At 39.0% G+C, this 25729-nt stretch overlaps 1 protein-coding gene across 3 annotated transcripts in view; it reads left to right on the top strand.

The window, feature by feature from the left end:
- LOC135476117 (active breakpoint cluster region-related protein-like) overlaps positions 1 to 25729 on the top strand; it is a 57657-nt gene that overhangs the window by 23186 nt on the left and 8742 nt on the right. For 2 of the 3 annotated variants that reach the window (XM_064756021.1, XM_064756020.1), the window contains exons 3-13: positions 11872 to 12017; positions 12194 to 12313; positions 12828 to 13013; positions 16918 to 17068; positions 17230 to 17282; positions 17997 to 18119; positions 19040 to 19167; positions 19961 to 20043; positions 22753 to 22883; positions 24258 to 24329; positions 25260 to 25410. In XM_064756021.1, the coding sequence (XP_064612091.1) occupies positions 11872 to 12017; positions 12194 to 12313; positions 12828 to 13013; positions 16918 to 17068; positions 17230 to 17282; positions 17997 to 18119; positions 19040 to 19167; positions 19961 to 20043; positions 22753 to 22883; positions 24258 to 24329; positions 25260 to 25410 (1344 nt within the window). Of the gene's footprint in view, positions 1 to 8821; positions 9125 to 11871; positions 12018 to 12193; positions 12314 to 12827; positions 13014 to 16917; positions 17069 to 17229; positions 17283 to 17996; positions 18120 to 19039; positions 19168 to 19960; positions 20044 to 22752; positions 22884 to 24257; positions 24330 to 25259; positions 25411 to 25729 lie in introns of those variants that run through there. The other variant, XM_064756022.1, reaches the window with a different exon arrangement.

Below are 25729 nucleotides of genomic sequence, written 5' to 3'. Positions count from 1 at the left end.
TACATGTGTAGTGTGGTACGTCTACAATGAAACATTTACATTCGACATGTGTAGTGTGGTACCTCTACAGTGAAACATTTACATTTACATTTGTAGTGTGGTATGTCTACAGTGAAACATTTACATTTGACATGTGTAGTGTCGTACATCTACAGTAAAACATTTACATTCTACATGTGTAATGTGGTACGTCTACAATGATACATTTACATTCCACATGTGTAGTGTGCTACGTCGGCAGCGAAACATTTACATTGGACATGTGTTGTGTGGTACGTCTACAATGAAACATTTACATTATACATGTGTAGTGTGGTACTTCTGCAATGAAACATTTACATTCGACATGTGTAATGTGGTACGTCTGCAATGAAACATTTACATTCGACATGTGTAGTGTGGTACATCTACAGTGAAACATTTACATTTACATGTGTAGTATGGTACGTCTACAGTGAAACATTTACATTTACATGTGTAGTGTGGTACTTCTACAATGAAACATTTACAGTATACTGGGCATTGTAATTTTCTGTGGTTGCTCAATATCTAAACATGTGTCTCAGAAAAGCATTTAAATGTCTAGTCAGGTGTGTCCTGTCTCAGAATTAGTTTTGCACACTTCCATGTGTAACATACGCTGCTGCTTGAGGCACGTACATAATGCAGAAGATGGAACTACATGTTTAAGGCTGGCTTTAATATGTCTTAGTAAGCTGCATTGTACACATATGGTACATTTCTGTACAGATCAGCAGTCTCGCCCATAACGTGGTATTTTACAGGTACAAAGACCAGGCTACGTGTCTGGTTATTAGCCATATTATGGCAGTTAGCCCTTTGACACAGATGTAGGCCACCTGTTCCGACTGTCACTATATACACGTTTTGATAGGGTATATACATGTAGCTGTTAAGTCTGAAGGTACAGTCTGACAATGGATGTATATGAATACATATGTAGGGTCAATGCATCATGGCGTAGGTTGTTTATATACAGAAAACAGGTGTGGCTGTATGTACATACATGTATGTGGTTATCCTGTCAAGTGTGATGTATTCCCAGATGTGTTGTTGTATGTCCATGATGTAAACATATGGTATTAAGTTTGAAATCAGGGTGTAGAAGCAAGTATGTGTACATGATTATATATTGGTGTCGAGCCTTGTAGTGGTGTCAACCTTGATCAATCAGTGTGGACACTTGTTCCTTATTGCGGTGTCAAGATTGAATACTCAGTGCTTTTTTTTTCAGATCAAATTTAAGGTGAAATACAATATGCATTTATGTACATCATGTATTTACAACATTTACAACACTTGTTCATGTATTTACAACATTTACAACTCTGCTCATGTATTTACAACATTTCCTACTCTTGTTCATGTATTTACATTTACAACTCTTGTTCATGTGTTTACAACATTTACAACACTTGTTCATGTATTTACAACATTTACAACTCTTGTTCATGTATTTATGGACACTGCTAGAAGGAAGAAAAAATGACTGATTAAAGATTAGTGATATAAGTATACATGAATATGTAGATACCATGTAAATTTAATTTACATGTACATACAGTTCCCAGATTGTGCTCACCATCCAGTCATCCAGGAAATTTGTATGCACAATTAATAATTGTCAGATACAACATGACGTGCTTGTATCACTGGTGTTGAGGTGATCTTGTCATTCTTCATCTTCTCTCTGATCATGGCTCTCTGGGGATCTTGTCATTCTTCATCTTCTCTGATCATGGCTGTCTGGTGATCTTGTCATTCTTCATCTTCTCTCTGATCATGGCTCTCTGGGGATCTTGTCATTTTTCACCTTCTCTCTGATCATGGCTCTCTGGGGATCTTGTCATTTTTCACCTTCTCTCTGATCATGGCTCACTGGTGATCTTGTCATTCTTCATCTTTTCTCTGATCATGGCTCTCTGGTGATCTTGTCATTCTTCATCTTCTCTCTGATCATGGCTGTCTGGGGATCTTGTCATTCTTCACCTTCTCCCTGATCATGGCTCTCTGGTGATCTTGTCATTCTTCACCTTCTCTCTGATCATGGCTGTCTGGGGATCTTGTCATTCTTCACCTTCTCTCTGATCATGGCTGTCTGGGGATCTTGTCATTCTTCACCTTCTCTCTGATCATGGCTCTCTGGTGATCTTGTCATTCTTCATCTTCTCTCTGATCATGGCTCTCTGGTGATCTTGTCATTCTTCATCTTCTCTCTGATCATGGCTGTCTGGGGATCTTGTCATTCTTTGCCTTCTCTCTGATCATGGCTCTCTGGTGATCTTGTCATTCTTCATCTTCTCTCTGATCATGGCTCTCTGGTGATCTTGTCATTTTTCACCTTCTCTCTGATCATGGCTCACTGGTGATCTTGTCATTCTTCATCTTCTCTCTGATCATGGCTGTCTGGGGATCTTGTCATTCTTCATCTTCTCTCTGATCATGGCTGTCTGGGGATCTTGTCATTCTTCACCTTCTCTCTGATCATGGCTCTCTGGTGATCTTGTCATTCTTCACCTTCTTTCTGATCATGGCTGTCTGGGGATCTTGTCATTCTTCACCTTCTCTCTGATCATGGCTCTCTGGTGATCTTGTCATTCTTCACCTTCTTTCTGATCATGGCTGTCTGGGGATCTTGTCATTCTTCGTCTTCTCTCTGATCATGGCTCTCTGGGGATCTTGTCATTCTTCGCCTTCTCTCTGATCATGGCTCTCTCTGGGGATCTTGTCATTCTTCACCTTCTCTCTGACCATGGCTCTCTGGGGATCTTGTTATACTTCATCTTCTCTCTGACCATGGCTTTCTGGTGATCTTGTCATTCTTCACCTTCTCTGACCATGGCTCCATTATATGTATATATATATATATATATATATATATATATATATATATATATATATATATACATATAGTATTGTCCATGCTTTTTATTTTATTTTGTTTTTGCCTCCTTTTGTTAGCAGTTGTAATAATTGCCTTTGTGTCAGTTACCTTTATAAATAACTAAAGGCTATTGTGAAGGCTGTTCAGTTAGCCCAGCTGATGTCTAAGCATGATTAAGTTGTGGGTTGGCATTGAGTCCTGACATGCCTACCGTGAGAAAGAATGCAGAACATAAAAAATGTGAAGGTAAAAAAACTGCACTGTGTTGTTCTTAAATTTTTCTTCATCGCTTGCTATGTGGTTAAAGGCATTCTTCAAATGAATTACAGCAAGACATGCAGAAGCTTTCTATTCGGGGCAGTTACAAGCATGACCATGTGAAAAAAATATACGTCAAGAAAAGGGGTCATGTACATGTATGGCAGTGAAGGCACAAATACATACACTCTGTGTACATGTATTTCAGTGAAGGCACAAATACATACACTCCGTGTACATGTATGGCAGTGAAGGCACAAACACATACACTCCGTGTACATGTACGGCAGTGAAGGCACAAATACATACACTCTGTGTACATGTATGGCAGTGAAGGCACAAATACATACTCCATGTACATGTATGGAAGTGAAGGCACAAACACATACACTCCGTGTACATGTACGGCAGTGAAGGCACAAATACATACACTCCATGTGCATGTACGGCAGTGAAGGCACAAATACATATACTCTGTGTACATGTATTTCAGTGAAGGCACATATACATACACTCCGTGTACATGTATGGCAGTGAAGGCACAAATACATACACTCCATGTACATGCTGGGCAGTGAAGGCACAAATACACACTCCATGTACATGTACGGCAGTGAAGGCACAATCACATACATTCCATATACATGTACGGCAGTGAAGGCACAAATACATACACTCCGTGTACATGTATGGCAGTGAAGGCACAAATACATACACTCCGTGTACATGTACGGCAGTGAAGGCACAAATACATACACTCCGTGTACATGTACGGCAGTGAAGGCACAAATACATACACTCCTCAAACATATGTACATCAGGTTCATGAAGTGAAGGTGCAAATGACTCAGTGAAATACATCGGTACTTGTAGAATAGTTGCCTCCTTTGGGACAATGGAACTGTTAGAATCAGTAAACTGCTATATTTAGTTGTACAGTACTGTATACGTGCAGTTTCATGTGACTCAGTATCAAGTCAGAGCTATGAAATATTGTCTCTATAGGACTAGATGTACTTCCACTCTTGCACATGTTCACTCAGCTTCATGTTGGCAAGGAGACCATTAATCATCAGAATTCTCCTTAGATATTTCGGAGTACATTATTATAAGCTAAATCAATCTGGCCATCAGATTCTGGAATTTACAGCCCGGTTCATATCAAGGCTACACAAAAGGTGTTAGCTTAGTTTTACATGTCATGTACATGTATCAGAAAATTATCATGTTTAGAAAACATTGTTGAAGGCAACGGTGGGCTTGTTGGTGGGTGTTTGAGAAAGGGGAATAAACTTTTCCCATGACCGTGTAGTGTAGTGTTACTTAATAATCCAGGTGTGTGGGGATTATAAAGACATGCCCAAGTTGTATACAGTGTAACTTAATAATCCAGGTATGACAGGTGGATGGGTATTATAAAGTCATGCCCAAGTTGTATACAGCATTACTTAATAATCCAGGTATGACAGGTGTGTGGGGATTATAAGGTCATGCCCAAGTTGTATACAGTGTTACTTACTAATCCAGGTATGACAGGTGTGTGGGGATTGTAAAGTCATGCCCAAGTTATATAAAGTGTTACTTAATAATCCAGGTGTGACAGGTGTGTGGGGATTATTAAGACATGGCCAAGTTGTATACCGTGTTACTTAATAATCCTGGTATGACAGATGTGTGGGGATTATTAAGACATGCCCAAGTTGTATACAGCATTACTTAATAATCCAAGTATGACAGGTGTGTGGGGATTATAAAGACATGCCCAAGTTGTATACAGCATTACTTAATAATCCAGGTATGACAGATGTGTGGGGATTCTAAAGTCATGCCGAAGTTATATAAAGTGTTACTTAATAATCCAAGTATGACAGGTGTGTGGGGATTGTAAAGTCATGCCCAAGTTGTATACAGTGTTACTTAATAATCCAGGTATGACAGGTGCGTGGGGATGGTAAAGTCATGCCCAAGTTGTGTACATGTGCACAGCTGTATTTAGCAGTGTTTTATAGCAGATATGGGGTGGCCAAAGCCATGACTGTCAGTTACATTTATATGTATCATAACTTTAATTTATCAGTTAAAAATTCATGGAACAGTAGATTCTCTATTGAATTACCTGTATATTGTGTCAAGTCACTAATGGTGTAGGTTGCATCTTCAGACTTGTGCATGTAGTTATTCACAATACGTTACCATGATTATGCATATATACAAGTATATGTATATTGCAGCCATAAATATATTTCAGCACTGTATGTTTATTTTGGCATTTCAAGCGCGCTCTTCCTGGTCCCCCACATTCCACAGGTAGAGTGTATACAGAAGGGTGGAGCTCTACATGTATGTAGCAGTAGAAATCAGCTTATAGCTCCACAAATTTTGGGAGTTCTTCACGCACATGCGAGCTGTTCTATTAACATCCCTTCCTACACTGATATGGGTATAATATACATCTGCGACCATTATGTCCCATGTAGATGTGTATGTCCAATACTGTCGTGTCATATCTGTGCCTAGAGCAGGGTACAGATGCATGTACATGACGTATGGTATATATTACAGATATTTGTAATTAAATTTCTGCATCTGTTCTGATAAAGTCAGGAAATCTCAAAAGGTAAAGATGACAGTGGAAGATAAGTCATATGGTATGGCTTCCTTGTGAAATGTTATCGCTGTATTATTAGTTCAGGTACGTGCGCTTGACACAGTAATTATTATGATCAGGTTTTGGAGAGGGTTAAGCCTGGGCTGTGTCACTTGGGAGTGCCTGGGATGGGTCACTTGGGTGTGCCCAGGTTAAGCCTGGGATGGGTCACTGGGGTGTGCATGGGTTGGGTCACTTGGGTGTGCACTTGAAAGACGAGAAAAAATGATGAGGTCTTGATATCATGTCTGGTGTCTTTGGTATGGTGTTTGTATCCATGCACAGTGACTATGTGATGTCACGTCTGGTGTTTTGATCTGGTGTTTGTATCCATGCACAGTGACTATGTGATGTCATGTCTGGTGTTTTTGATCTGGTGTTTGTATCCATGCACAGTGACTGTGGTGTCATGCCTGGTGTCTTTTATCTGGTGTTTGTATCCATGTACAGTGACTATGTGATGTCATGTCTGGTGTCTTTGATCTGGTGTTTGTATCCATGCACATTGACTATGTGGTGTCATGTCTGGTGTCTTTGATCTGGTGTTTGTATCCATGTACAGTGACCTCCTCTGTGGTGTCCTGTCTGCATGGTGTCAGTTGGCCTGCTGTCTGTATCCATTTACAGTGGCCTCTATGTGGCCTGGTATCTATATCCATGTATAGTGACCTCCATGGGGTGTCATATACGGTGTCTTTGGCATGGTTTTCTAGTGTGGCAGCAAAATATGTGGGTATTTGGATTGGCTTAGATACAATAGTGAAGTGCGATGAGGAGAAAAACTTCAGGAAACTGCTGTTTTCAGTTAAAGTGAGAAATCCTTGATAAGTGTATATAAGGCAAATAAGCCTGAAAGGAGACTTTCCTTATCTTTGTCATAAGAACTTCAGAAAGGAAGAAAAAGTTGACAGTTAAAAAGGAAGGAAATAAAGTGATGTGTGTGTCAAGAAAGTGTGATAACCGTGAAAAGGGAAGTGTGATTTTGGTTATATGTGATCTGCTGGCAATCAAGTGTGTGCCAGATTTGTCCCAGATCGTACTGAGTGAGTGATATATACACAAAGGGGCAATCGTTTTTTAGGCGTATATAGGCTTGTTATAGAGGAGATTTCTGATCCACCACTCATGGGAAGCCAACATTAGAAATACTGTACATAAACTGTGACACACCTAACATAGTTTTGTCACCAAGGCTACATTTACTGTGTATTCAAGCACAAACACTGGCGACATAATGTATGCAGCTGTACAAGTAAAACTTCACTGTCTGGGTATTTCTGTCACCCCATATTTCTTCACGTGTACATGTACATGTATTATGCTTCCTTCAGCTCAGACAAAACGATTAAAGCAAGTAAGATAATCAAAATCAAAGGGTTGTAATTTTTTGGCGAAATATTATTTATTACTCTGTAGTTTTTCTCCAGTACAAAAATGGAAAGGTTATGTCATCTGTTTTGATACCATCAGCTGTTCAGAGGTAGCGTTTTTCCTAATGTTTATTTGTCACTTAATTAATTTGTCGTGTTTGTGAGATCAGCAATTAATTACATGCACTATTTGTTACATGGTCACTCAGTGATAGGATACCGGTACGCAAATATATGGTGTCATTGAGTCCTCATATTATGAAGGTTACTCACACCATATATTTCCATATCCTATGACTGAGTAACCATGTAACAAATTTATCCTGTGAAACCCATCAATTCAGTGGAGAAGGCAAATGTATAGGAGAATAGAGAATATATCTGTACCCCTCGTGACTCTTATTGTCCAATGAAAAGCAGAGTATTCTGTGTGATGCAGGATAAATGTGAATAAATTTGCACATGTGTAATCATGTGATCATCTTTCATGTGTACATGTATATGTGGTCCCTGGTTCTTGTGTACTGTCATCTACATCTACATGTAGTGTCACAGTAGATTATAGTGGTACGTGCATAGCTGCTGCTCAAGTGCTTAGGTCATCTACTCAAATATGTCAGGGTTCAATCCTGGCTTTCGACATCCAGATTTGTAGAATGACCCTGTGTGATGCACTGTTCAACATGAGGAATTTAGCTGTCAGCAGTGCTTGCATGGTAGTTTGCAGTCTTCTCTTTGTTGAAGACCATTTGTCTTCCAACAGAAAGGCATGGAACTTTGTGTGTCAAACATGGAGAAGTTTTGTTAGTAACTTGATTACCAAATGTTGTTGGTTTTACAGATGGCATTGACCGTCATGCAGGTACACTGTTAAAAAAATTGTATTGTGCTTTTGTTTCTGTTCCCTCAGTATACGAGTCAAAACATGTGCAGGGGCCTCCGTGGCTCAGTCAGTTAGCACGCTAGCGCAGCGTAGTGACCCAGAAGCTGTTAGCAACCATATGCATGTACATGACATATGAATTATATGTTAGCCATAGAACTTAATAGGAACTGCATGATGTCAAGTATTTCTCATCAAAGGTACAAAATTTCTTACCTTATATACCATGTACATGTATATGTGTCTTTCAAATTCAGATTGACGTAAAAATAAATTTAAAACTGACAGTCAATACTCTCACCTTTATACTCGATAGAAGTATTGCAGTAAACTAAACCTTTGTGTAGTTAAGTACCACTGTGTGTGGATGACTCAGAGCTCTAGGGATGTTATGACATATGTATATGGGGGCCCCTGTGGCTCAGTTGGTTAGCGCGCTAGCGCAGCGTAATGACCCAGGAGTCTCTCACTAATGCGGTCGCCGTGAGTTCAAGTCCAGCTCATGCTGGCTTCCTCTCCAGCCGTAAGTGGGATGGTCTGTAGCAACCTGCAGATGGTCGTGGGTTTCCCATAGGCTTAGCCTGGTTTCCTCCCACCATAATGCTGACCGCCGTCGTATAAGTGAAATATCCCTGAGTACATCGTAAAACATTAATCAGATGAATAAATAAACATATGTACAGAGTCTTTGAGGCTCGTGTAATATCTAGCAAACTCAGGAAGTAACCTTTGCCATGTTCCTTTGTCAGACAGTAGAAAACACCATTGTACAACAAAAGAAAGAATCAGTGCATACCATTGTAATAAAACCTGAGAGATCAGTTAAATGTAACCTTCAGCGTGTTCAGTGATCAGTCAGCTAGGATTAGTTTCAAGCTCATATATCAGTACTACTGTGTTAAAATAGGAGCTGTAGACATTCAGAGTTTAGAAAGGCAGGAAGCCCTTGGTACATGGACATGTGCCAGCAGTAACTCTTAATAGCTTGGGACTACCAGTCTCACAGCTGCCAAGAATGGAGACTTTACACGGAACAATTTGCAGATTTCCGTGTTCAGAAGGTATGTACAAGAACAACATGGGATTGATTTTTTGATTTACAATTACCTTTGAGAACTTTCACATTTGTTAAACTCGGAAATTAGCATGAAATTACATGATGTCAGTGAGGCTGTTGTCACATCTCTATTTCCATACCACATGTACGTGATGTCAGTGAGGCTGTTGTGACATCCCTATTTCCATACCACATATACATGATGTCAGTGAGGCTGTTGTGATACCTCTATTTCCATACCACATATACATGTTGTCAGTGAGGCTGTTGTGACATCTCTTATTTCCATACCACATGTACATGATGTCAGTGAGGCTGTTGTGACATCCCTATTTCCATACCACATGTACATGATGTCAGTGAGGCTGTTGTGACATCTCTGTTTCCATACCACATGTACATGATGTCAGTGAGGCTGTTTTGACATCTCTGTTTCCATACCACATGTACATGATGTCAGTGAGGCTGTTGTGACATCTGTTTCCATACCACATGTACATGATGTCAGTGAGGCTGTCATGATACCTGTATTTCCATACCACATGTACATGATGTCAGTGAGGCTGTTTTGACATTTCTATTTCCATACCACATGTACATAGTGTCAGTGAGGCTTTGTCTACCTGTGTTCATGTGCTGTGGAAGTGTTAGGTCACCTTTAATGGAGAGATATGTCAGCTGACTAGATGATAGACTCAAGGCTGTGAATAATTATTACTTTCAGATGGTTAGATTAAATAAGAAGAAGTTTCAGCTTGCTGTTGAATTCACAGATTGCCTATAATCTGGATTCACTAATGCCATGAATGCCAATTAACACTGTCAACTGTGGACATGCAATGGGCTAGTTGCCACATTTAAATACATCAACCTTTTCGCATGCATGAAAGAGCAACTTTAAGTTCAATTTATGCACATTTTCAATTTGATTTTAGAGGCGAAACTGCATTGCTTGGAATGACCAATTTCAGAGCTTCTTAGAAAAGTATAATTCAATCAGTCTACACAGGCATGACAGAATAATGCCTTCAGAATATAACACTTTACCAACATGCGAAACAGTTGAAGAATTACAGTTGTTAATTGGAAGCATAATACTTTCTTCAAGCTTGTAGACCTCTGTCTTGCATGATGTGCTACAAAAAACAGTTAGCTCAGCTTTAACCAATCACCTCCTGCTTCCTGTGGTGTTAATATCAGGTAGTTGTCAGATACAGTGTAAACAGGAAAGAGATTAACGAATTTACCTGTGGGTTACCTGAGCATTGTGACAAAGCCTACACCTGCCTAAGCTGTAGGAGCTGGTGTTCCACTTTCAGAGAGTGGCTTAGCCAGCCATAGCAACTGTATCAGCTTTACCATACATGTCAGCTATGTAGCACTGGTGTTTTTTCTAGTCCTCATTCTAATTTTTCTTAATTCCATGATATTCTTGTACATGGTATATACGTACAGTTTTTCTTTTTCTTGTGAATTCACAACCTGAACAGTAGAAGCATTATAATTACTGAAATCTGAAAAAAATAAATTTGTACATCTATCTTGAATATACTTGTTGAGCCAATTTATGTACATCATCAGAACAGCTATATACATGTACAGGTGGGTGTGTTTAGAAAGTTACCTGTGTGGTATACCTGTATGCATTTATTTTGTTTTAGTCTAACCTATACCTGCAGGTGGTTGAACAGAGTTGTCTAGTTTAATAAGCTAATGTAAACATTCTATATGTCCACGCCGGAGCGTTTGTGTTTTCCCCATACAGCCATATCATGATAGGTGTAATCATTTTTAGAAAAGTCATGATCATACATTGTACAAACTGTACAAACATAGCATACATCCAGATCTTGGTTATAAGATGCTACCGTCATGACTGTAGAGAGAGATAAAATACCAGGTCAGTTTATTTGAGGAAATGCAGTCATCATGCACACAGTTATGTTAACAATGTGTGTTGCTGAGTTTGTATACAAAGAAGTGTCTTTTGCCAGACAGAGTGACTTTGTTCCGGGATTATGAGAGTGATGGTCTTAATCCATTTATCTTAATCCCAATCGAAGTGTATGGGAACATCCCTATGTATATCTAAGTCATATACTGTCTGCTTGTACAGGTGTGTATGTTTTACACTGACCTAATTCCCACTGGTTAATTGTTAGGCCACAAACCTTAAACAACACTCCTTCTCACTATTAACTGTGACTGAATTTATAAAAAGGTTAATGATAACAACTGTTGAAAAATCACTGAAAACTTTATTTGAAACCCATCATTTTTTTTTTTTTTTAAATGTTTTTCGGGGCTCAGTTGGTCTAGCACAACATAATGACCCAGGAGCCTCTCACCAATATGGTTGCTGTGAGTTCAAGTCCAGCTCATGCTGGCTCTCTCCAACCTGCGGATGGTCATGGGTTCTCCCTGGGCACTGTCCGGTTTCCTCTCACCATAATGCTGGCTGCCGTCGTATAAGTGAAATATTCTTGAGTATGGCGTAAAACACCAATCAAACAAATAAATAAGTAATAAAATGTTTTCCAGTGAATAAAATGTTGGTTGTGTGAATATTAAGTTGTCTTTATGGATTGGGGTTTATTAGATTCTCAACATCACAAAGATTTTTCATTCTAATCACCGTATCTCACAATTAAACTTCAATGGTGAAGTGAAAAGCAGAAAACCTTGCTTCACATCTCTGTTATTTTATAGTGTCAATGAAAATGTTTTTGTTTTTTTTTTTTGATTTTGTAGAGAACATCTCCGGGTCGCCTGTGTGCATGAGACGTGACCATCCTGTCAGTCAACCCAGTCGAAACTGTGACAGTGATGGGACCATTGGTAGCAATCGTAACTCTTCCCCAGTGTCTGAGTTGGATGCATGCAGCACAGACTCTGAGGTGAGTAAAAAAGACAAAGCTACAGTTGCTGGCACTTATAGAAATGTGTGCTACAAAAAAAGAAAAAAGAAAAAAAAAAGTAGCAACAGAAGTTGATTATGGTGTAATATACATCTATACACAGATACATGGAATCGTTTATCTGAAGCTGTCAAATATTATGTATTTGTCTTAAGGGAGATCATCCTGGACCAAGCTCACCGGAAAAGGAGAAGTTACGTTTGCGAAAGCTGGTGCTGCAAGGAATCCTGGAGACAGAACGCGATTACCTGACCAGTCTAGAGGTTCTCTTAAAGGTAGGCTATTTTGCTCAGCATTACATCAGAAAAAAAAGAATTCTAAACTTTTGCCTTTTTGATACATTTATGCACATATATATATATATATATATATATATATATATATATATATATATATATATATAAATGAATTTGGCACTGGAAAATGCTTGTCACTGAGTATGTAGTTTAGTGACAGCAGGTCTGTCACAATTTGTCACTAGTATGTAAGGTTAAGGCGTGTCTAGACCGTTTGCAAAACTTTGGGCAAAATGTACCGATCATGCATATCATTTGGCTATCTGCCCTAATCATAAATCTTAAGCACTCCTTGACTGTTTTGAGCTTTGACATGGAACATTTTAAAATTTGAAATTTTAACATTTTAAACCAAAAGGCAATTTGCATGCACATGCATTTTATTGAATTTCTTGGCACAAAATGAACTGCAATACACACAGCTTTGTTGTTGAATGTGCCCTCTTTGCTTTTACCAGGTTTATATTAAATGTTGTTTTCTCTCAATTCCCAGTACAAAAAGTCCCTGGAAGCTGCAGCCGGTTCCTCACAACCAGTTATGTCCTTGGAGGATATCAAGGTGGTATTCTCCAAGATTCCAGAGCTGCACATCATCCACGAGAAGTTTGTCCATGAGCTGGCTGAGCGTGTCAACGAATCAACGCCCCAACAGAGGGTTGGTGACCTCTTCAAAATGCTGGTCAGTCTTTTTATGAATTGGTAGTTTTAAATTTGTCATGGTGAATGTGAAGCCGCCTGATGTTATTAATTTGTGTGACTCCTGCCCGCTGGCTCACAATGCTGGCTCACAATGCTGGCTCACAATGCTGGCTCACAATGCTGACTCACAATGCTGACTCACAATGCTGGCTCACAATGCTGGCTCACAATGCTGACTCACAATGCTGGCTCACAATGCTGGCTCACAATTCTGGCTCACAATGCTGACTCACAATGCTGGCTCACAATGCTGGCTCACAATGCTGGCTCACAATGCTGGCTCACAATGCTGACTCACAATTCTGGCTCACAATGCTGGCTCACAATGCTGGCTCACAATGCTGACTCACAATGCTGACTCATAATGCTGACAGGTTCATCTGAGGCCATGGACAAGGAATTTCTAAATGTTGTAGCATTCTTATTTTTTCTGTGGACTTTGTGGAAATAAGAAGTCAACAGAGCAGTCTGTGTCGTTTGCAATGGGCCACTTATACATGAATATTCATAGCAGTCAACTTTTTGCCCATCAGTCACATTTGCCATCACAGATGGGAAAGTTTGTTTTGTCACATTTTACTGTGGGTACTCTAGTTTCCGCCACCAATCAAATTGGCCGTCATTGTATAAATGATTAATTCTTTAGTGTTTTCGTTAAACAGTGATCAGAGAGATAAATCAGTTTCTAATCAGTTTATCATTATTACATGTTGTTCCAAAAAACACAAGACAATCCCTGTTTATCCATCAGAGCTTTAATACAGACATAGTGTTTCTGGGAATAAGGTAAAACCTGATCGGGCTTTTAAGATTTTTTCATCTAAGAATTTATTTTACTTGTGGAACATTGTCTGATGATCATATTTTCCATCATCATGGCTCATCACGATAACTGGAGGATGAGTACATCGTTGTCACTGTCTGTGAATAAACAGGAAAATACAGTCTGTACCCAGAATACAGTCTGTGCCCAGAGTACAGTCTGTACCCAGAATACAGTCTGTGCCCAGAGTACAGTCTGTACCCAGAAAACAGTCTGTGCCCAGAGTACAGTCTGTACCCAGAATACAGTCTGTACCCAGAATACAGTCTGTACCCAGAGTACGGTCTGTACACAGAGTTCGGTCTGTACCCAGAATACGGTCTGTACCCAGAATACAGTCCGTACCCAGAGTACATCTAAAAGCCAACATTTTGTGCATATGTACATGTAGGAATTTCTACAGTTATGCATGTTTATAACAGATCTGTAATAAGGTGATCATGTACAGTAATGGACACAGATTACATAAGCTGTCAGGCAGACAAGCTGGATTGGACTGGAGTAGCAGTGTACTTAATTTCACAACCATTTGACCTGTTGATGATGAGTATATGTAGGAGATTTTATCCTGTATATGACATTTTACAGTACTGAGTTGTGTGGCTTATATAATCCCTAAAGCAGAAAGCCCAGCAAATTGTATCAGTTGTAAGGAGTGGCAGGTCGTAGAATACATCCAGAGTTGAAGCTGTATCCAATCTCCTTGTGCGTGTGAAGGTCACAGTTATTTGTCGCACTGTTTGTGGGTTAGTGTCCTGCCTCTAAGCTTTTGACGTGCTGACCTGGATTCAGGAAAAGACTCACAAAACATCTCAACTAGATCCCAGTATCCTATAACTAAAAGCCTAATAAAGGTATTTTTTGAGCTTTGTGCCTTTGTAACGTAAATAGTTGAGCTGTTTATTCTGTGCTCATGTACGTATAAGTAGACCTGTCCTTAAGCTTCACAAAAAGCTAAAAAAGGCTAAAAGGCCCCAAAAGGCACAAGTATATAAATACATGTATAGTTTTATGTAACAAGTGATGGAGAAAACACTGACGTGATCTGAATACAGGTTGAAGTCCTGTTTAGGTTCAGATACTTTCGTAACAGGTACATGAATATGTAATAAGTTCCCACTGCATTTATTCTGAAGTCCGATATTCCTACTGCATTCATTCTGATGTCTTACATTCCCACTGCATTCATTCTGAAGGTCTACAATCCCACTGCATTCATTCTGAAGTCCTACATTCCCACTGCATTTATTCTGAAGTCCTACATTCCCACTACATTCATTCTGAAGTCCTACATTCCCCCTGCATTCATTCTGAAGTCCTACATTCCCCCTGCATTCATTCTGAAGTCCTACATTCCTCCTACATTCATTTTGAAGTTTTACATATACACTGTAGATGTACACACAACATGGTTTTCTCAGTTTCACAACTATATTTTTATTCTTGATACATTGGGATCTATTGTCCAGATGGACCAAAAAATGTATATGTTTAATAATGCAGCAAATATTGCAAGCTCCTTAATAACAGTGAACAACACTACAGTTTCCTATATACTGTTGTGTATATTACATTTAGTGGTAGTAGTTTTCTGGGCTCTAGTTTTCTAGCAGTTGAACCTGGGACTTCTCTGATCAGGAGTCCGTATCGGCCATGCCAAAACAGTTCAACAGAGTGAGCAGCATGTTAAAAATTTTAGTTTGAATCAATGATTCATACAAATTTACATGCAGTGCTTTAGTTTTGTTTAGCCTAAAGTGTGTTATGTAAAAAATGACTATCAGAAATACATAAAGCACCTGTGTCAACCTTAAAAACCTCAAGTGAAATACAGCTCTTGTAGCCAGGGAATATGTAAACAAAACTGCAGGCATAATCAAGTGATAATCGATGTACAGTGGTATGTGTAACAAAAGAGTTACAGTGATGTGATAATGGTATGGTTAGGCAGTTTTGCCAGCACGGAAGACTCGGCCAATGCACTCTTTTGATACTTCCGTATAGGTTACTGTGGAATTGTGCAGTGAACTGGTGACAGTTAAAGTAAATAAAAGCTTGGGTGGAGCTTGCTCTACTTTGATGGCGTGATCTAGCTACCACTTACCATTGGGCATATGTGAGCTAGCGACAGTTTGTCAACAGGCACATTTTCATACAGCATCAAATGTGGCTTACACATTCGCATACAAGAATGCAGCCAACATAAACACATCACTGTCATGACATGACTGTAGAAATGGTCATTTTCCTCAGAGATTATAGAGGGTGGGGTCAATACAGATACAGGCAAATTGGGTTGGTGTGTTATTTTTTAATTTATGTTTTGTATGATATTATTATTGATAAGCTGAAAGTTCATGTTACTGAAGTCTAGTGGTGAATTGTTCTGCCTTCTGGCTGATTGTTCTTCTGACAGTAGATTGTTCTGCTGAATGGCTAGTCATTGTGCTCACTGACTGGTTGTTCTGCTCACTAGCTAATTGTTCTGCTCACTGTCTTGTTCCCACTGGATGGCTGCTCTGCTTACAGGCTAGTTATTCTGCTCACTGGCTGGTTGTCTGCTCTCTGCTTGGTGGTTGTTCTTCCTGACTACTTGTTATACTCACTTGCTGGTTGTTTTGCTCACTAGCTGGCTATTGTTCTCACTTGTTGGTTGTTGCTCTCACTTGCTGGTTGTTCTGCTGACTCATTTGCTGGTCTTGTTCTCAATGGCTGGTTGTTTTGCCCACTGGATGGTTGATCTGCCAGCTGTTTGTTCTGCTCACCTGATGGTTGATCTGCTGAATGGGCGTTCTGCTCACTGGCTGGTTGTTCTGCTCACTCACTGGCAGGTTTTTGTTCTCGCTGGCTGATTGTTCTGCTCACCAGCTGATTGATCTGCTGGCTGGTTGTTCTGTTCACTGGCTGGTTGTTCTGTTCACTGGCTGGTTGTTCTGCTCACTAGCTGGTTGTTGTTCTCACTGGCCGGCTGCTCTGCTCACTGGCTGTAAATGTGCATTTTCCCAGTTTATGTGTTCACAAATGATAGATGATTACAAACTGACCTTTTCCTACTGCACAGATCTCCAGTTTCCCTGTGTACAGTGACTATATGAAAAACTACCCCAAGGCTGTGGAGACCATAGGAAGATGCTCAGAGGAGAACTTGCAGTTTAGGGAACTGGCCAACATGGTTCCCATCCCTAACAGCAAGGAGACTCTCAGTCTGCAGAGTGAGTTTTAAATCAGTTGTATTAACCTCTGTGATAGCATGAGCTAGTAACATCCATCTGAATTTAGAAGTTGTTGACATTGTTTATCCATTAAGTTTAGAAGTTATTTTTGAGATTCCGCATTGTTGACGTCTGACTTCAAATGTTTCTTTCTTTTGCAGACATGCTGTTTAAGCCAGTTGTAAGGATACAGAGGAATACTTTAGTACTTCATGTAAGTTTACATCATCCGATAAATTCCATGGGTGTTACACATTATAACAGAATCAGCTGTCATAGCCTATACATGTAGTCAAAGACAGGATATTTTGGCTTTATGAAAGGAAAAGACAGCTAAAGCATGCTGCTGTATGGCTGTTGAACATGGGGTCTTCATATAGCCAGTGATCATTAACCTTGTCGGCAATCAATCATTACTAGAAATTACCACATTACCATTTATGCAAGAGTCTGGTAATAAACAGTCAGTTGTCAGTTAATTATGTTTACTTTGATTTGTGTTTTACGTCATACTCCAGAATATTTCACTTACACGACAACATTCAGCATTATGGTGGAGGAAACCAAGCAAAGCCCAGAGGAAACCAACGTCCATGTGCAGGTTGCTGACAAACCTTCCCACTTATGGCCGGATAGGAAACCAGCATGAGCTGGACTTGAACTCATAGCGACTGCAATAGTTGTAATTCTTGTCTTTTCTGTACGCATTTTATATTCCATGTTATTAATGTACATGTATGCAGTAATTCATATGAAGATGTACATGTAGGTAAATAGTTCAGTTTTTGGAAATTTTTTTTTACATGTTTCTCTGTAATAATTTTTTTCCTGTTTCTTTGGAGTGCACTACAATAGTCTATTGACAAAAGGCAATACCTGTATAACCACAATAAGATTTAACAAATTCATTTTTTGTCTAACATTTTAGGACCTAATAAATTGTACTCCGAAGACTCACCCTGACTATGAGGAACTGCTCAAGGCAAAGCAGTTGACTCACCTCAACTTGGAGGAGTACGGCGACTCACGACAAGACAGGTCCAGCAGAAAGGTCAGCATAGTAAAGGTTAAGGCTTCAGAAAAGGTCAGGAGGTCAGGCCTGCTGTACAGTAAGGCTAGTGTTACGTCCAAAATAACAGTTCAAAGTTTAGGTACTGGCATGTACGTGTAGTAAGGCTCAGCAAAAGGCTAAGAGATGGTGGGTCTAGGTGGGTAGGTCCATGGACTAGGGATTGACGGTTAGCCCAATAACAAGAGGAATTGAGGGTCAGGTTACACATATGGGCAGTTAAGGATCAGGAATTGACCATTTGGTTTCATGTATGGGCAGTTAAGGATCAGGGATTGACAATTTGGTTACCTGTATGGGCAGTTAAGAACCAGGGATTGACCATTTGGTTACATGTATGGGCAGTTAAGGATCAGGGATTGAGCATTTGGTTACATGTATGTGCAGTTAAGGATCAGGGATTGAGCATTTGGTTACAGATATGTGCAGTTAAGGATCAGGGATTGAGTGTTTGGTTACATGTATGTGCAGTTAAGGATCAGGGATTGACCATTTGGTTACATGTATGGGCAGTTAAGGATCAGGGATTGAGCATTTGGTTACATGTATGTGCAGTTAAGGATCAGTGATTGAGTGTTTGGTTACATATATGGGCAGTTAAGGATCATGGATTGAGCATTTGGTTACATGTATGGGCAGTTAAGGATCATGGATTGAGTGTTTGGTTACATGTATGGGCAGTTAAGGATCGGGGATTGAAGAATTGGTTACATACATGTGTGTATGAACTCACACATGTGGACCAGGTTTCATGAGGTCAGGTAAAGTTCCAGGTGCCAGTGTCATATAAGGAAAATATTTTTGAGCACAGCCGAAATTACGAAATAAATAAATAAACTGTTCCTCTGATTTGATTGGCTGGTGGCGTTACTTAAATTGTTATCTGCACTTTTATTGGTCAGCTTGAAGAGCAGCAACACCTGGTGAAGAACAGCTTCCTGGTAGCGCTGGAGGGCGGTCGGCGGAAGTTACGCTACGTCTTCCTGTTCAACGATGTCATCATTTGCACCAAACAGAAAATCAGTGGAAGGTAAGTCCATAAGTTGTCACTCATAATGTCCAGTTAAACTACCAGCCATTTGGAAATGATTAAACTTATCATTTCAGATAAAATCATAAAGCAAACTACAGTTATGTTGAAAGAAGCTGCCTCATTTTACATCTTCAGTCAGTGAGCTTTAATTTGCAATTGTTCATGTAAACCATGAGCCATAAACATTATTTGGGGCCTCCATGGCTCAGTTGGTTAGCGCACTAGCGTAGCCTAATGACCCAGGAGCCTCTAACCAATGCGATCGCTGTGAGTTCAAGTCCAACTCATGCTGGCTTCTTCTCCCGCCGTACGTGGGAAGGTCTGTCAGCAACCTGCGCATCGTCGTGGGTTTCCCCCGGGCTGTACCCGGTTTTCTCCCACCATAATCCTGGCTACCGTCAGTGAAATATTCTCGAGTACGGCGTAAAACACCAATCAAATAAATAAATAAATAAATAAATAAAATTTACAGGTGAAGGTGTATATGAATTTATGAAGGTGTATATACATGAAAGTTGAAAAGTTTGAGAAATTATACATACATATATATATATATATATATATATATATATATATATATATATATAGCATTATACTGATCATCTTTTTCAAGTGCACTAAACCACAAGTTTAAAATAACACGTGTGTTGAAATATTGCCTGGTATTTTCTGGAACACATATGCTCAACTTAATTTGTTAATATAAATACTTGTACATAAATGCGTGTTTGTTTTTTTTGGGGAGGGGGGGTTTACTGCAACGAGTACATGCCTGTTCTCTGTTGTACAGGTCTCAGCGACATAACTTTGAGGTGAAGTGGTTTGCATCACTGACAGATATCCTACTGACAGATCATAGGATAGACCAGCAAGGTAACATATACATGTGGTATAAAATTTATTAAGCAAGAGTGAAAAAGTTTTGTTTGTTTCAAAGCTACATGTATCTGTACATCTGAAAAAAAAAAAAACATTCAAAATATGCAGCGCTATCATTTTCATAAATGATCACTTTCATGGTAAGTGATTTGAATTTACAGCTGTTAATCGCAGTTTTATTCAAGGGGAATGTTAAACACAGATTCTGATTAAAGCACAAGATGTCCTGTAAAGTCTTATCAGTATCAACCAGTACTGGAGCCACTTTCACAAAGCGGTATACAACTTTTTTTTTACCTTACATTTGTCGTACGACATTGTCCTATACGTGCGATGTCTTTGTGAAAGTGGCCCCTGTGCTATACTAAATGATTGTAAACTTTAACTGAACCTATAATGTACCTTGGACAAAAGTACATGTATGATTGAGTATCTTCATGTATGATGTAGGTGTATGATTGAGTATCTTCATGTATGATGTACATGTATGATTGAGTATCTTCATGTATGATGTACGTGTATGATTGAGTATGTTCATGTATGATGTACGTGTATGATTGAGTATCTTCATGTATGATGTACATGTATGATTGAGTATCTTCATGTATGATGTACGTGTATGATTGAATATCTTCATTGATGTACGTGTATGATTGAGTATCTTCATGTATGATGTACGTGTATGATTGAGTATCTTCATGTATGATGTATGTGTAGGATTGAGTATCTTCATGTATGATGTACGTGTACGATTGAGTATCTTCATGTATGATGTACATGTATGATTGAGTATCTTCATGTATGATGTACGTGTATGATTGAGTATCTTCATGTATGATGTACATGTATGATTGAGTATCTTCATGTATGATGTACGTGTACGATTGAGTATCTTCATGTATGATGTACGTGTATGATTGAGTATCTTCATGTATGATGTACATGTATGATTGAGTATCTTCATGTATGATGTAGGTGTATGATTGAGTATGTTCATGTATGATGTACATGTATGATTGAGTATCTTCATGTATGATTTACGCGTATGATTGAGTATGTTCATGTATGATGTACGTGTATGATTGAGTATCTTCATGTATGATGTACATGTATGATTGAGTATCTTCATGTATGATGTACATGTATGATTGAGTATCTTCATGCATGATGTACATGTGTGATTGAGTATCTTCATGTATGATGTACATGTATGATTGAGTATCTTCATGTATGATGTACATAAATGATTGAGTATCTTCATGTATGATGTACGTGTACGATTGAGTATCTTCATGTATGATGCACGAGTACGATTGAGTGTCTTCATGTATGATGTACATGAAGTACATGTATGATTGAGTATCTTCATGTATGATGTACGTGTATGATTGAGTATCTTCATGTATGATGTACGTGTATGATTGAGTATCTTCATGTATGATGTACGTGTACGATTGAGTATCTTTATGTATGATGTACATGTATGATTGAGTATCTTCACAAGTGAAGTACATGATGTACGTGTATGATTGAGTATGTTCATGTATGATGTTCATGAAGTACATGTGTGATTGAGTATCTTCATGTATGATGTACATGAAGTACATGTGTGATTGAGTATCTTCATGTGTGATGTACATGAAGTACATGTGTGATTGAGTATCTTCATGTGTGATGTACATGAAGTACATGTGTGATTGAGTATCTTCATGTATGATGTACGTGTATGATTGAGTATCTTCATGTATGATGTACATGTATGATTGAGTATCTTCATGTATGATGTACGTGTATGATTGAGTATCTTCATGTATGATGTACATGTATGATTGAGTATCTTCATGTATGATGTACATGTACGATTGAGTATCTTCATGTATGATGTACATGTATGATTGAGTATCTTCATGCATGATGTACGTGTACGATTGAGTATCTTCATGTATGATGTACATGTATGATTGAGTATCTTCATGTATGATGTACATGTACGATTGAGTATCTTCATGTATGATGTACATGTATGATTGAGTATCTTCATGCATGATGTACGTGTACGATTGAGTATGTTCATGTATGATGTACATGTATGATTGAGTATCTTCATGTATGATGTACATGAAGTACATGTGTGATTGAGTTTCTTCATGTATGATGTACATGAAGTACATGTGTGATTGAGTATCTTCATGTATGATGTACATGAAGTACGTGTATGATTGAGTATCTTCATGTATGATGTACATGTACATGTGTGATTGAGTATCTTCACAAGTGAAGTACATGAAGTACATGTGTGATTGAGTATCTTCATGTATGATGTACATGAAGTACATGTGTGATTGAGTATCTTCATGTATGATGTACATGAAGTACATGTATGATTGAGTATGTTCATGTATGATGTACATGAAGTACATGTATGATTGAGTATGTTCATGTATGATGTACATGAAGTACATGTGTGATTGAGTATCTTCATGTATGATGTACATGAAGTACATGTATGATTGAGTATCTTTGATTTATAACATGTATGAAAGTAATATGGACAAACTTCATTCTCACTACATATACATGTATATCAGTTAACTCTTCTTTTAAGAAGTAAAAGCTGTTGAACTGTGTTAGTATGTTAGTGGGTTGACCTTGCCTGTAAAAGCATCAGTAGATATCTACAAAGTTGCCTATGGATGCATTCAGGTGGAGACAGTAACCGTGAAAGTCGGATTTCCAACATGGATGAGGTGGAAGATTTGAAGAAACGAGTAATTGCCCTAAAAACTGAGCTGAGGGCAGAGATTAAGAAAGCCAAGGAGAATGAAGGAAAAGAGGTGAGTCCAGATTCAGTTCCATAGTTCTTCTACATAGTTCTGCCTGGTATTGCCATTCCTTTTTCACATAATCATTTTGTTAAAACTATTTGGTCACTGTTTAATGATGTAAAGATAGTGATGAGTATTTGACTTTATGTCAGGGTTATTTGTAGAAAAGAATTGGTGAGTGGGTGTCATGGTAGCATGCTGAGGTGACTTTACAAACCTCCTGACTTTGTCATGGTAGCATGCTGAGTAGACTTCACAAACATCCTGACTTTGTCATGGTAGCATACTGAGGGGACTTCACAAACCTCATGAATTTGTCATGGTAGCATGCTGAAGTGACTTAACAAATCTCCTTACTTCATCATGGTAGCATGCTGAGGAGACTTTACAAACTGCCTGACATTGTCATGGTAGCATGCTGAGGAGACTTTACAAACCTCATGACTTTGTCTTGGTAGCATGCTGAGGGAACTTTACAAACCTCCTGACTTTATCATGGTAGCATGCTGAGAGGATTTTACAAACCTCCTGACTTTGTCATGGTAGCATGCTGAGGGGACTTTACAAACTTCATGACTTTGTCATGGCAGCATGCTGAGGGAACTTCACAAACCTCCTGACTTTATCATGGTAGCATGCTGAATAGCATTCTGAAGGGACTTTGTCATGGTATCGTGCTGAAGAGACTTTACAAACCTCCTGACTTTGTCATGGTAGCATGCTGAGGGGACTTTACAAACCTCCTGACTTTGTCATGGTAGCATGCTGAGGGGACTTTGTCATGGTAGCATGCTGAGGGAACTTTACAAACCTCCTGACATTGTCATGGTAGCATGCTGAGGGAACTTTACAAACCTCCTGACTTTGTCATGGTAGCATGCTGATGATACTTTGCAAACCTCCTGACTTTGTCATGGTAGCATGCTGAGGGGACTTTACAAACCTCCTGACTTTGTCATGGTAGCATGCTGAGGCTTGTATGCATGTAGCTGCATCGAAACTAGAGGTATACATGTGTATGATGTATACATCAGGCGAAAATACGTCCTTGTGTCTGTAGTGGATGATGGTTGCAGTTGCTTTATGGGAGATCCTAATAGACACTGTGGCTAAGATAATGACCCCTGTTGTCAAGAAGATTTTATTTTTGGGGTGAATACATGTGGTTGTAGGGTATGTGAGCAGAGCTGATGTAAATCTACATGGCCTGCTACATGTACGGGAACACTGCGGTTACAGTATGAGGAAGTCCAACCTGCTGTAACAGTACAGTATGAAACAGCAGCGGGGCATGTAGGAAAACACGCGGACAGTTTTTGCTATGGTTATTGTTAATGAGTTGATGATAAATGATTTTTTTTTTTTTTTTCACTGTGTTTACAGAAATCCTGGTCATTTGCATCTCGGTCTGCCGCCAAAGCTATTGAAAAACAGAAGAAAAAGCTTCATGAGCTGGTAAAACCAGATTGCATTGTCATTGATGTATTCTCTGTCTCACCAGTATTGTCTATATTACTCATTCTCTAAAGGAAGGTAGTATCCATTATCACGTTGACATGACAAGGAAGGGGTTTTTTTGTGTGTATATTATCATAAGAGTGATACATGTAAATCTGTAGATAAAGTCAGTAAATAAGTGGTATATTTCCTGCTTAGAGGATAATGTAAATTGAAGTAAACTATATACATATAAATGCATGGATTTACATATCAGGGATTTGCAACTGTTTAAATACCAGGGGTGTGAAACATTTGCTTACATATCTTATGGCTGCTGTGTACTTCTAATTTGGAGGTGCAGTTTGAAAAAAAAAATAAAAGCTTTTCAGCTTTTATTGTTCTCACTCACTTAAGCATTACAGGTACAGGTGTTTCTGGTTCTTTAACTAGCAATCCCATAGAAACTGTGTTGCTACACTGTGTTTGCACGCTATCAATAAATTATACTTTAGATTTATTTATTTATTTATTTGATTGGTGTTTTACGCCGTACTCAAGAATATTTCACTTATACGACGGCTGCCAACATTATGGTGGGAGGAAACCAGGCAGAGCCCACGACCATCCGCAGGTTACTGGCAGACCTTCCCCCTTATGGCTGGAGAAAAAGCCAGCATGAGCTGGACTTGAATGCTCAGCGACCACATTGGTGAGAGACTCCTGGGTCATTACGCTGTGCTAGCACGCTAACCAACTGAGCCACGGAGGCCCCTTATACTTTAGATGCATATACTGCACATATACTGGTCGCAATGAATTACTACATGTGTAGAGTTGGCAGGGTTTGTAATTATCGTATACACTTCAATAATGGTAGAATTTTAAAAGTTGTACAGTTAATTGGTTGTGAAACTTAACGTTTATGTTTTATATGTTCATAATTAGGAGGCTGCTCTGGTCCAAGCTTCTCCAAACCTGCCGTTTAAAATCAACCACAAATCCTCTGGGAAGTCTTATGTCTTCCTGATGTCCACGGATTACGAACGAGAGGAGTGGAGTGAAGCCATTATTGGCAACCAGGCCAAGGTCAAGACAGGTCTGTATGAGGGAATCAGTAAGCACTTGGGAAATCCATAAAATAAAGAGAGAATCAGAAAATACACACAGAATCAACAAGAGAGAATCAGAAAATACACACAGAGTCAACAAGAGAGATTCAGTAAATACACACAGAATCAACTAGAGAGAATCAGTAAATACACACAGAATCAAACAAGAGAGAATCAGAAAATACACACAGAGTCAACAAGAGAGATTCAGTAAATACACACAGAATCAACTAGAGAGAATCAGTAAATACACACAGAATCAAACAAGAGAGAATCAGTAAATACACACAGAATCAACAAGAGAGA

The sequence above is a fragment of the Liolophura sinensis genome, chromosome 10, assembly GCF_032854445.1.
Source record: "Liolophura sinensis isolate JHLJ2023 chromosome 10, CUHK_Ljap_v2, whole genome shotgun sequence".
Lineage (NCBI taxonomy): Eukaryota > Metazoa > Mollusca > Polyplacophora > Chitonida > Chitonidae > Liolophura > Liolophura sinensis.
The sequence above is the reverse complement of the archived record's forward strand: the minus strand, read 5'-3'. Positions and strand labels throughout refer to the sequence as shown.